The sequence below is a fragment of the Sinohyriopsis cumingii genome, chromosome 1, assembly GCF_028554795.1.
Source record: "Sinohyriopsis cumingii isolate HCF-2022 chromosome 1, ASM2855479v2, whole genome shotgun sequence".
In the NCBI taxonomy this organism is placed as follows: Eukaryota; Metazoa; Mollusca; class Bivalvia; order Unionida; family Unionidae; genus Sinohyriopsis; species Sinohyriopsis cumingii.
In genome coordinates, this window is record NC_142961.1 from 108,804,779 (window position 1) to 108,819,329 (window position 14,551).

Sequence of the window (14,551 nt, forward strand, 5' to 3'; positions counted from 1 at the left end):
TAAAAGCCCTTAATGAGATCATAGCCATTTCCTCACAATGAAACACATTTTTGTGGATTTCACTTAAAATTAAGGGCTCAACCAGTCCAAAAGGTTTTCTCAAATTAAAATTAGCAACATTATTTTAAAACTACAGTTCAAAAGTGGAAAATTTAAGAAAATAGAGTTAGCAGAGCTCTCTTTAATATTTTCTAATTTAAAGCAAATTTGTACCTCAAGGACCTATATACAGTAGAACATTACAAACTAAAATTTTAGGGGCCCCTAGTGGCCGAGTGGTCTAAAGCGCTCACCATTATGGATCACTGCCATCTCACCTCTGTCTGTGTGAGTTTGAGTCTCAGGCTTGGCTACGAGCCTGATGTGGGTACGTGAGAAAGCCTGCCAGTAGCTTCTCGTGGGTCAGTGGTTCTTCCTGGAGTTTTCCAGGGTTCTTCCTCCACCAATTATACTGGCTGCCATGTATAGCCTATCTTGTGCTGAAAAATGGCGTTAAACCATACAATGACAACGACAACTAAAATTTTATTCATTTTTTAGTTCCCGTTGCTGTTGCAAGAGTACTTTGCACATGTACTCTGTACAGATAAACTAGATGTAAAGATGAAATCAATCAGCGTACATCCCAATGTTAAGTTTGGCAACAATGCACATATATTGACTACCTGAGTACTGTATTTACTGTATGTTTTCAGACACAGTTTTTATTTTGGGAAATATAATATTTAAAGGCCTTGTAAGTTATCGTATGTTGCTCTGCTATAATTTTTTCTACAATTTATGTTTGCGGACACAATCTAGGAAGATCTGCTGAGTTGTTTTAATCTAAAATTCACAGCGTGTTTGCCATTAATTTCACTGATACAATGTTCGCTTCATTTGGTCGCCATGTTTTCATGTGATCATGAACTTCCATGAACTAATATAATTTAAAAATTTTAATTGTACTTATGTATGTATGTATGTATGTATGTATGTATGTATGTATGTATGTATGTATGTAGATAGATTGATAGATAAACATTTTCATCTTAAACCATACACAATAAATAGCAATTTCAAAGAAAGAAAAGAAATATGAATTAATGCTGTAATATATTTAAATATATTATTCAATATCAAGTAGCTTGTCCATGCCCATTTTTAGGTCCTCTGGCTAAAAGCCCTCAAATTCTGTATCACTATCATCATCCATATTGTTTAATTGTTTGTCATTTCTGATCAGCGCGTTTTCACTTCTTCTCAGATTGACACTGATGCTGCACACCTTGAAAGGTTTCATTTTTATTGTATGCTTTTCCTTCAATATGTCCATGGCATTTATAACCCAGACCAATGCAGTCTGTTTGCTGGCTGTCTTGATCCATCCATCGCTGCTTTCATCAGATAATTTTAATGCATTCGTAACATTCCTGATGTACAGTGGAACCCCGCTATAACGCGATGATCGGGGTCCATAAAATCGGATCGCGTTAAAAGCGGGGTCGCGTTAATGCGGGGTTTCACAATATTTAACTTTTTTCCGAGAACATATACGTGTATACATGTACAATGATCAAAAGTCGGCTTATCATCAGATGAATATTAACTGGAATGCATTAATTAAGATATATTCAAAATAATCGATGGCTAATATATGGCTAATATATTTATAGGTTATTACTGTGCATTAAAAACATTTACTAATTTTTATTTGTTTGAACGATAATACAGATTGACAGATTGACCGATAATACCAGACTATCGCTATATCATGAAAAGTGTATCAACACCGTATGCTACCGTGCCGTCGTGGCATGCAGTTCATCCATAATGGATGTAATTTAATTGAAAATCGTACAGATTTAAAATATTCAATAATTTTGTAATAGTCTGAATTCGTCGTGTAAAATATAGGATGAACAAAATATTGAAACCATTTACTTGCCGTCTGATATCGTACGGTCATTGCATGCAGCTATTCCCGGGTCTACATACGGTGTCTGTACAAATTTCATACCGCTAAAATTTTATCATATGCGACAACTGCAAGAATAATTAACAATCAACGCATGATTTCAGCGTGCAAATAACTTTTATTTCAGATTTTGTGAACATCAAAAGAAACATGTGAAAACTGCTAAATTAATCGTTGCGCAAAGTGCAAAGTCAGTGTGGTTCCAAATTTAAATTTCGTCATTTCTTGAAAAATATATCCAATGACGTTTGCTTCTTTGCCGCGAACTTACTCGCCTTAAATTTGGAATCATCTCCATTGATACGGCGATCAAATTTCTCTGCTTGGGCTTTCAGAATTGGGCCAAAAATTGGAACACCTTCTGAGCGAGCTTGTACAAACCATTGGTACAAAGCTGAATCTAGGACATTGTCATTAGCTAACTTAACCCTTTTACGCTGTAAACCAGTTTCCTCTTCAAGAATGTTGGGTAGACTACGGAGCTTTCCTTCATCTGTTTTCCACCCTCGCAAAGTGGACTCGCTGATTCCTAGATCTCTGGCAAGCTGAGTTTGTTGTTTGCCCTTCTTTAGTTGATCTAGGGCATACAGTTTCTCTTTAGCAGAAAACGACGTGCGTTTTTGAACTTGCTTTTCCATAACAGTAAAATATTTTTTTATATAAGCAAACAACGTACACAGATAAAGCTCGATAACTAAGTAATGAAGACCTGCAATGGTTACGAATCACTTTTTATATAAAACAAAATTAAGCTGAACGGATGTACAATTTCATACCCTTTTAATTTACAGATAATAAAGTGGATATTATTTACTTTCAACTGTTTGTTGTTTGATCACACCGCCAAGCATAGCATACATGTTGGCGGCTTTCGTCCTTTGATGTTTATTAAATTGTGCGACTCTTGTATCAACCACAGCTTTGTCTGCTGCTTGGCTGTGATTGCAGTTAAATAAGAAGCCCATGTCGGCTATTGTTTGAGCAACGACTGTATACAGATTTCATGGAAGACAATCACAAAGACGATTTACTGGCTTTACTCATGGATCCGTAATAAGTATCACTTCCGATAATGTTTACTTCGGCTTAACAATTCAAAAACCTAATGAAACCAGTTTTCTCTTCTAGAGTAGAATACGGAGCTTCACCACAACCTGTTCAAATTGATAAATTTCAGAAGCCAAGCGTTGTACACACTATTTCTCGTACGTTATATATATCGTATTATTTTAGAATTCATACACGATCACTTCTCCAAAATCACTTAAAGAACCTGGATAAATTGTTAAGTTCCGATCGTTTATTATTAAAAGTCATACGCGAATTCTTCCACCAAATTATAATAAACGTTTTACACACTATTTCTCGTACGTTAAACAAATATTTTCACGGTCCGATAAAAATACACGTAAATGAATTTCAAATTTCAGGAACCATGCCACGATCATATTATTTTAAAAGTCACAACTAATCTTATGCCCAAAATGAAGTTAATTTCTTGTTTTGTTTTTTTTTACTTTTCTCCAAATTTTTTTTCTCCATGTGTGAATGAATATACGAAATTTCGGGAGCCATGCTATGACCGCGTTATATCCGAATTCGTGTTATGGCGGGGCGCGTTATAGCGGGGTTCCACTGTACCCAGTAATTTATTTACAAGATAAAACCGTTATTCCCCAAGTGATCAGAATAATCAAAGTTTTACTGTACTCAGACTGGAAAAGAGGTGGGTTTTGCTGAACCCCTGAAAGTCCTCTAAAATCTGTTGCTATAGTAAAGCAAACAATTCTGAAATTTTGGCACAAAACATTTACAATTTTTTAAAACACAAAGGAATGAATTTTAATTAAGTTACTAACCTAGCATGACATTGTACCAACTCTCATATCTAAAGTGGTTGAAACTGCAAAACCAAAAAAGACAACCTAGGCTTGAAAGGGTCACAATCTACCTGTGCACATGACATTGTATGAAGGACTGACAGCCATGTAATTAGATACAATAATAGTAATCAGTTATACCGTGATAATAAATGCTGACAAAAGCATGACAATTAAGTTTTGTACAAGCAGACATGCTACTGCAATTTATAATAATTACATCTATGTACACATTAAAATAGGCATATGGCAAATGTACCAATTTAAGATAATTATATCTATGTATATATAAATAAAGGCATATGGTGAATTTGACATTTACAACAAAATGTATGTGTCTTGTTGAAAAAAAGAAACTGACATTCAAGGAATTACCTAAAGCAGGTGAAGTCATGTGGGCCCACCAAAATAATGCACAACCAATCATCATCAAAAGGGTCGATAGGTCTGACTTCCACTTAATAAAGTCTAATTAAGTAATTTGTTCACATCTTTTAACATTACAGATTATGCTATAATTGGTGTTCCTCAGCAGGATGCAGCATAGAATCTTCTTACATGTACATCATACTCATTTTCTAGAAATTATGAAGTTTCTACTTTTTATAAAATTATCGTGTTAGTCTCAAAATGTATCTCCTTAGAGACCAACCATAATCCAGGTCTTAAATGCACTCCTATGTATAATGTAAAACTTCTCTATGATCCTGATCACTTACTTGATCAAAAAGCACATCCATATAGATCCATGCAGTGTCAGGCTTCTTGCTGACAAGGATCAATTACATGAACACAGAAATACTCACAATAATGCTGAGTTCAGTTATGCTTTCCTTTAAAGCAAAAAATAAAAACTGCATTTAAAAATGCTCTGAGAGCAAAAAATTGGAAACAGCATGGAAATTACAGGGAAAATTGTATAACTTTGATCACATTTTATTTTAGAATCCTAAAAACCCTCAGCCTGGCAGCAATATCTTTGTGCAACATTAACAACCAGCTTATACAGAAAGGGCCAACCCTAGCAATACCTTCCCAGTAAGGCAGTCAGTACTTTTTCTGTAAGTCAGACCAAGTTTTAGTAAGGTATAAAATATCATGTACACTATTGCTGAATTGGAAAACAGGCATTTTAAAAGTTCAGAAGTGTGATCTGATGTAGTGAGGACAACATTTTTCAACTAAAGCACTTTAAAATACACAGTGACCTTAGTGACCTCCAGTTAGTTTCAGAAACTGCAGTTTCAAACCATATACAGGTCAATGGCTGCTTCAAGTTGATATATACGCCATGTTATTTTTTGTTTTTGCATAAAGTATGAATAAATTCATCAAAACTGCTTAAATATGCAAGATATGTCTGACCAAACACCAACAAATGAAGACAAATGACTTGAATAATTTGTGAATATATTTCCCATGGAGTTAGGTGGCATGATGAATTGAAGATGCAGTCACAAGCAAAAGCTTATACTGGTAAAGATCCAGTATATTGGTGGCCACCTGGTGGTGTCAAGGGAAGATAATTTATAAGAGTTATTTTACTTCATAACTGGAAAGGTGATGGGAGCAGGTCATCTTTGCAGGAGAGCTGGATTCTAGAGGCAGTGGAGGTTTTATTTTTCCTAATGTTAATGTGATCCAGCAATAAGCTTGCTAGATTTCATTTGTCTGTACTTTGCACAATCATGCTAATGAGCTCTTTAGGAGGAAGACAGAGGTAGACCAAATCAAGCTGTGAAACCATAATGATAATAATAATATTCCCACTAAACCATAAAAGTATGTGCCAAGGAAACAAATTATTTTATATTATTATTATTTGAAAGAAAGCTCTAAAGACTATGCCATGAATTAAATGAATGTCATAAACCCGAGCCTAAGGAAAATGAAAAACAAAGAAGTCATTGCAAAGAATATATTTTTTAAAAACCCACTTTCAAAATATTTTGGGGTAGCAATTGTAAATCTACATCAGTTTTCCTTCAATTTTATAAACATGCATAAGTTTAAGATTTCTAAGTTTCCTGTTCTCAGGAAGCATCTGTCCTGGAATTATTTCTTCATTTTCTGATTTTAAATAAATTACAATAAAAGTATTCTAACAACAAAAACAGAACTAGAACTTCTGAATTCAGAACACAAGCCCATCTGTAACCTGAGTGATAAATGAATGGCCACAAGGACACAATGTAAGTGATTTTAGGGACTCAAAAAGGAAATTTCTATGTGACCAACCCGTAGATTCAACTCAAAAAGATTGGTTCTCTAACTTCCTGGATATGACCAATGCATGAGTAAAGTTTTTGTGAACAAGAAAAACAGTGGAATTCTATCAAATACTGGAAATTATTTGTATGTGTTTCATTGGTCAGCATGCATGAAGCTAATGGAACACCAGTGTCAGATGAGACACCATCCTGCAATCAAAACTAGTGCTGGTTGCTAGTACAGTGTAGTAATTTAAAAGTATGATCTGTTCCTGGTGTTCTGCTGGCAGATCACATGACACTAGTGTCCTGACTCATGCCATGCTTTCAAAAAGCTTCTTAGTCAATGTCTACAGAAACAGTTCAGTACTAATACTCATTAAAACATTATTATATCATGTACTCACCTATTACACATGTTCACTATTACTCTCTGTACGAATCCTGTATGTACTCATCCTTAAAGCCTTGTGTATATTTTATCGTAGCAATAGATCAATTATCTAGTCTTTTATAGCATTTGTTGTCTAAAGAAACCTTATCTTGTAAACACTGTGCACTCTAAATATATATATATATATATATATATATATATATATATATATATATATATATATATATATATATATATATATATATATATATATATATATATATATATATATATATATATATATATATATATATATATATTTATATATATATATAACCCCATGGAAGATTGGTCAGTTGACCGAATGAGCTCCTACTTTAGATAAAGAGTCACTATTATTATTATTATTATTATTATTGTTGTTGTTGTTGTTGTTGTTAAGCATTATGCATGTTGACAAATCAAACACACACTTAATGTGAAACAGGTATTAGAAAACAAGATGTATGTATCTCACCAGTCCATACAGCATTTCATACAAGACAGCCCCTAAGCACCACCAATCCACTGTTTTATCATAGGGTTGCTTCCGTAATACCTCAGGTGCCAGGTACTGAAACACAGAATTCAAACATTAATTCAGTTAAACTGTATTTATATTATTTAATTCTTTATATGTTAACTATGAATTTAAAATTTCTTATATCACTGTTTTTTATGGACTTCAGGTAATAATTTATTCCTATTTTCAAATGCTCTAGCCAGAGAGTGGCTTCCATGAAGGCTAGGATGTGTAAAGTAATTAGAATGGAAAAATCTGTGTTGTAATTAGCTAAATGCACTGTAACTAGTTCTCATAAATCAAGAAGCGAAACTGAGCAAAATAAATATATAGCAATTAAAAAACCAACTAAATCTGACCTACTGAATGAGATCCCTGACCAAAACCACATTACAAAAGACAGTACTATTTCGAGGGGTTTTATAGTGAGAGAACACTGTACTTCCATAATGATGTTTGTACTGTATTTACCTCAGGTGTTCCACAGAAAGTACTGGTTGTTCCCATCCCCTCAATTCCTTCTTTACATAAGCCAAAATCAGTCAAGACCACATGACCCTAAATTTTTTCCAATAAAAAAGAAATTTAATTAAATATTAAAATAAACACAAACATACAAGAGATGCACTCTTTTTAAATAATATCTATCTGAATGTATTTTGTCTAACATGTTGAACTTGTATAACCATGTTAACAAATTGTTACTAACTGTGTTAACAAATTGTATAACCATGTTAACAAATTGTATAACAATGTTAACAAATTGTATAACAATGTTAACGAATTGTATAACCATGTTAACAAATTGTATAACCAACTCACATATCTAATGTGGTGGAAACTGCAAAAATAAAAAGAGACAATCGGATTGAAAGGGTTACAATTTGTCTGTGCACATGCCAGAATAAAGGATTAAACCTGGGACCACAGTGGTAAATAGCAAATAGATTATCAATGTACTTTCCATGCCTATTGTGTTCAAGTGGAAACTCACTAATTTGGTTTTGAACTTGATCTGTGGCTGTCAACCTTGTTCTGAGTTGAAATTTTCAGAAATCAAGTTGAAACAGAACTAAAGCTTTAATGAACAAAACCTTTCCTGAACTAATGTTCATATTATTTGCTTTGTTATCAATTTCTCTATTTTTAGCATCGATCAACATCACCAATGTACATCCAATCATCAATTTCCAGCCTCTTTGTGGACATAGATTGGTCTGACATGTCATCATTTCTTTTATTTATTACATGGGATACTGGAGGACGTGGAGTGGACATGTTTGGTCTGACATGTCAGCATTACTATTATTTATTACATGGGATACTGGAGGCCATGGAGTGGACATAGTTTGGTCTGACATGTCAGCATTTCTATTATTTATTACATGGGATACTGGAGGCCATGGAGTGGACATAGTTTGGTCTGACGTGTCAGCATTTCTATTATTTATTACATGGGATACTGGAGGCTGTGGAGTGGACAAGTTTGATCTGACATGTCAACATTTCTATTATTTATTACATGGGATACTGGAGGCTGTGGAGTGGACAAGTTTGATCTGACATGTCAGCATTTCTATTATTTATTACATGGGATACTGGAGGCTGTGGAGTGGACAAGTTTGATCTGACATGTCAGCATTTCTATTATTTATTACATGGGATACTGGAGGCTGTGGAGTGGACAAGTTTGATCTGACATGTCAGCATTTCTATTATTTATTACATGGGATACTGGAGGAGACTGTGGAGTGGACAAGTTTGATCTGACATGTCAGAATTTCTATTATTTATTACATGGGATACTGGAGGTCATGGAGTTTTAAACTTCAGTCTATACAAAATTCTAAATTTCAGCTGCTTTTATCTGAACTTGCAACATGGTAACATTGACTTAAACTCCTATAGCAAAAACGTAACATTCTTAATGCTACAAAAAACTACATTCAATTTTGAACAAGTCAACTCAAATCTCATTAACATTCAAGTGAGTTTAAAAACTGCTAATTTTAGTATGAGTTGGAATACCACAGTACTTAAAGATGGAAAGCATTCAATTTGATCAGAATCATGCAAACAAAACGTTAAATCTTGCTGCCAAGACAATTCTCAAAACAGTCATTATCTAATAGGTAAATTATAGAAAAATATATTACTTTAAAACCAAACAGGCAGTCATTCTAATAGGTTGTTGTTGTTGTTGTTGGGTTTAACGCCATTTTTCAGCACACGATAGGTTATACATGTCGGCCAGTATTAATGGTGGAGTAAGAACCTGGGAAAACCCCGGAAAGAACCACTGACCCATGAGTAGCTACTGGCAAGCTTTCTATCTTGCCACAGACTGTCAACACCTACAGGTAAATAATGACACACTGCATTCAGGTAATAAAAGTAATCTCACCACACATTGTCAACACCTATAGTAAAAGTCATTTAGCCCATGTATTTATTTCATGTATGTGCATTTGCTCATCTTAAATTAAACATAAATTGTTTAAAAATGTAATAATAATTTTGTTTAACCAAATTCTATTCAATCCCAATTATATCAATGATCTGCACCGTAACTGTCCTCAAAAATCTCTCAGATGAAAATTATCGATCACTATAAAATGGTGGCCAGATATTAAACAGTGTAAATAAAAGATCAAATCAAATCTAATCATCACAATATATGATAATATGAATTTGTTTATCAACATGCATAGCTTTCATTGTGACATCACAGTGCACGACATTCAATCTGAATTGTACTAAATGACAACTTCTTCATCTTGTCCAAAAATGTCCATGTACTTTAACACTAACTTTCCTATATGTACTTCTCAGGACATGTATATAATGACCTTCCAAATGAATATGGATGTATGAGGATCCAAATAAAGTTAAAATTTGCCATTTAAAGATATGTATAATGAAACTAAAAAAATGACACCCATTACTGAAATAATCATTGTTGAATGCATACATGACCTACATGACTTTTACTATACATGACACAGACATTATATTCAGGTAACTCTAGTGATCTCACCACACACTGTCACACATGATGATACAGACATTACACTCAAAGACAAAAAGATAAGGTGTATGTATCATGATGTACATTGAATCATCACTCTTGTATCCGAGTGGTCTAAAGCACTCAGCGTTATGGATCACTGCCATCTCACCTCTGTCTGCGCTGGTTTGAGTCTTGGATTCAGCCAATGTGGGTATGTGAAAAAGCTTGCCAGTAGCTTCTCGTGGCTCGGTGGTTCTTTCCGGGGTTTTCCTGGGTTCTTCCTCCACCATTAATACTGGCCGTCATGTATAGCCTATTGTGTGCTGAAAAATCGTGTTAAACCCCACAACAACAACAACAACTCTTGTATCCCAAAATGTATTATACTGCCCACTAACAGTACAATACATATCATGGCATTTTTTGTATCACCATCCAAGTACTGTGATATGTTTCATATCAGGACCATGCAAGCAAAGCACAGCTTCATGTAATAATTTAATGCATATTATATCAAATGCATGCATTTTCCATGCTTTAGACTAATGGTTCCCACAGTGGGTGGCACCTTCCTCTGGGGCACAGTGGGATTACCAAAGGGGGTACTAATGCTGAATAATGCCTTTATTTGGTAAGATAGGGGTCGCTGAGGATAATTAAGGGGGTGGTGGCCCGAAAAAGCTTGGGAACCACTGCTTTAGACTGACAGAGTGAAACAGATGTACACACACAATATGTGATTATGACTGATTTAGAATAAAGTACCTACCTTAGAGTCTAATAATATATTTTCTGGCTTGAGATCTCTGCAAGAAAGAGGAACAAATGTTAAAAATTACCAAAACAAGATATTCAACTGTTAGAAACTTTAGTGACATAGATGCCAATTCTGTGGAAAAACCAATACCATAAATAAGGAGGAAATACTGAATGTCACTTATTTTCATGTTACATATTTAATTAAAGTTGTGACTTCAAATAGTAAAATACTGACATTTTTAGCAAAGTCCGTGTTTCATTAGTTTAAGTAATTTAAAATAGGAGGAATAAAAGAAATATGTCAAAAGAATGAACTGAAAAAAATGATCACATATCAAAGGAATACATTTTCTAAATCCAAGTTAATCACATAAGTATATAATACAAGAAATAGTAAGCTTGCAAGTTAATCACATAAGTGTATAATACAAGAAATAGTAAGCTTGCACAAATTTTGTCTGTAGTAATTGTGGAAGTTTTTTTACGAGTTTAAAAAACAAAGAATCACCAAAAAAGACATCTGGAATAAGTACCTAACAATAGAAATGACTGATTCTTTGCAAGATGGTGCATGGACTTTGGAAATGATGGTCAGATATTGCATGGACTTTGGAAATGAAGGTTAGATAGTGCATGGACTTTGGAAACAAAGGTTAGATAGTGCATGGACTTTGGAAATGAAGGTTACTGTCTTCTGACCTTGGACTGTATTAAATTATGCACAAACTGCATGTTAGGCCATGGAATTAGCATATCTGCCAATAACCACATATACAAAATTTATTTTCATTAAACAAATATAATATACACAGAGTCTGTGCTACACCTGCTACACCTGTGACAATGTTAAAGTACATCAGTTTTATCCTGTGAAGAGTATGTGCCTGTAGCTGTGTGTTAGTGGGTGATAGAGATCGAAATTGGGATTTACTTTCACTGGTACCAGAGTGTTGTATCCATTTCCACTAGAGATAATACTTTCTAAGGTGACTTAGATATTCCTTGATGAAACAGAGAATCCTCATGTCATACATGTCAACCCCTTGAGATGAAAATCTGTATGTCAGACCAATAAAAACCATATAAAGACACACAAAAACATACATAGAAAAAATGTTTTCGTACATTATATAAGATCAACAATTTTAAAACAACAAATGCCACACATGAACAAATTTTACACACATTTACATAATTATTTACATGTCTGAAACTTTATTTTATTTTATTTTGATTTTGAGTGTGCTGTAACACACACACATTATTTATATGCAACGCATGCACCATCTGCACCTTTCAAAATGGAATCAGGGATTTTAAAGTCTAAGCAGCAGGTGTTAATGTTTATCTTACACTGTAAAGATGATGTTAGTACGTCTGCATTTAGGGACTTCGTATAATCTGTATGTATTTTTTTCATCATAGATAAAGTTCTCTCACAGTCTGCATTGTTGTGAGGCCAGGTAAGTAGTCACTGAATAACTAATTTCAGATTTGGGAAGCAAATGCCACTAGTTCTAATTATCTGGCTGATGATATCCAGCCAGTAACTACATAGCTCCTTTTCTGGTGATCGTCTGTTAATACAGGCACACACTCATCAGGCAGCATGCAATAATCCTCAAACCCATCTTTAAGCACTTCATGATCCAGGTGTGGAGCAACTCAAAAACGAAAGTGTTGCTACTAGTTTTAAAAAAAAGGCTACGTGCAAAGTATTTTGAAAAATGCATTTTCAAGGTGTAATATTAACTTCTTTGGATTCATATGGTCTCATTATTATATATTTATTTTTTCCCCCATAAACCCTAAGATATTACGCCAGGAGCTGTCCATAAATTAAAATCTAAAAATAACAAAAAATGCCAAAGTAGCAGTCCAGAAGTTTATATCTCGTAAGCTGGTGATCAGGTCTATTAAAATTGCATATCTTGTGTTTAAAAAGTTATGAATTTGCTATATGGTGTGTTGATTTTGGTCAAAACATTGATATAAATTTGCAGTGTAACATATTTTCGAGCCATGAGAATGACATCACTAAGTATCTGTACTACTTCTGTAAAAAAAAATGTACAAATTACAGGTAACCCATACAAGTTGACAGGTATGATCGTGTACTTATTTTTTGGATGAGTGAACTGTTTGTGTACGGGTATATGAAAAAGACGTTTCATACTATTTAACTTGCTTTAGACAAGTTCCTAAGCAACCATGTAACCTTTCCTGTAGCAATTTACCCCTTCTTAACAAGTGACTCATCTAGAACCCCAGCATGCATTTGGATAAAGTGATGGATAAAGTGAGTCTTGATCAGCAAGAGACCTGTCAGGATCCTCTACGGGATTAACATTATCATCATGAAAGCCTATCAATTCAAATGAAAATAGATACAAGAGTCTTAGCACAAGTTATCAAAGTTTAGTTTGAAAATGTAAAATTAAAAACAACGGTGGAATAATTTTCATCCATTTTTTTATACTCCGATTCAGATGAGGATACCAGGGTCCAAGGGTCATGGAGGAAACCAAGATCTTGAATTCATAAATCTTGCAAGTAAAAGATTCCCACTTTACTGAAAAATCACACATTCAAAATCAACATACTGCTAAATTCCAGACAAGTTAAAGCTTCCAAAATCTGCAGGAATGCTTTGTGGCAGTAAAGTATTCAATGCTGAAAATTGCATGCAATTAATGGTATCTTCAATAGTGTGTGTGTGTGTGTGCGCATTTATTCTGGTTTAAATTCTAATGTCTGGCACAGGCAAGCATAAGTAGTAAGGGTTGGTAGTTTTCTCCTGGTTCTTCAGTTTCTCCAACATACAAGTCTATTTCACACCAATATCTCAGCCATCAGAAGTATGTGGCACATACACTAAACCATGTATGTGCTTTGTTCGGTGGCAACAACAAGTTTGATACAGTATAAGCATTTGATGAAGCAGTCAGGCCAAGACATATACACATACCACATCCAGCAAGATCTTTCCTCAAACTCTGAACAAAACATGAATTCATATCTGTTGTATCACTTGTTTTCTTGTGCTTTCAAAATATCTCAGGCTTAATACAGGGTACATGAATTAAATCAAAATGGAATTTATCAAAGTTCTACTCAGTAGTGTAAAGAATATCAACATGCTGATATCGGTGAAAACAACTCAACAGTTTCAATCTGGATGTGAGATAAGAAATTACTGACTGAAGACCCATTCAACTGTGCAATGCCAGTTTATCCAAGTAAGAGTAAAATGTTATGTAATAACAGTTGTTACAATCTGGTGTTCTAGAAGAGTGTTCATGGAACACAAATGCTTCATTGAATCTGAAACCATGGAACACAAATGCCCCACCAACACGTCTGCAACAATGGAACACAAATGCTTGACTGAGTCTGAACCATGTAACACAAATAACCCACCAACAAGTCTGAAACCAATGTACACAAATGCCTCACCAGACTGAAACCATAGAACACAAATGCTCCACCAAATGAGTCTGAAATAATGGAACACAAATGCCCCACCAATAAATCTGAAACCATAGAACACAAGTCTAAATCAATCTAAATGCAAGTAAACTGCTGTGTAATCAGTGATTTTACTGCACAGTTTCAAATGTCATGAAGATTACGTTATCCTGTTATCATAATTACATGGTTTTGTTACATCCTTGTATTTTAGCACTATCAACTCTGGAAGAGATTTTACAAAGGTTGGCATGACTGCAACTTCTGTCTCATAGATGGATTTTTTAATTTAAATAACTGAAATAAAAGGACTATGAAAGAAAATAATAAAG

At 34.2% G+C, this 14,551-nt stretch overlaps 1 protein-coding gene across 3 annotated transcripts in view; it reads right to left on the reverse strand.

The window, feature by feature from the left end:
* The window catches only part of LOC149807571 (serine/threonine-protein kinase Sgk3-like), a 232,160-nt gene that overhangs the window by 23,731 nt on the left and 193,878 nt on the right, over positions 1 to 14,551 (reverse strand). For all 3 annotated transcript variants that reach the window (XM_089967967.1, XM_089967973.1, XM_089967981.1), the window contains 3 exons: positions 10,762 to 10,798; positions 7,454 to 7,540; positions 6,938 to 7,033 (listed from right to left, as the gene is read on the reverse strand). In XM_089967967.1, the coding sequence (XP_089824093.1) occupies positions 6,938 to 7,033; positions 7,454 to 7,540; positions 10,762 to 10,798 (220 nt within the window). The remainder of the gene's footprint in view (positions 1 to 6,937; positions 7,034 to 7,453; positions 7,541 to 10,761; positions 10,799 to 14,551) is intronic.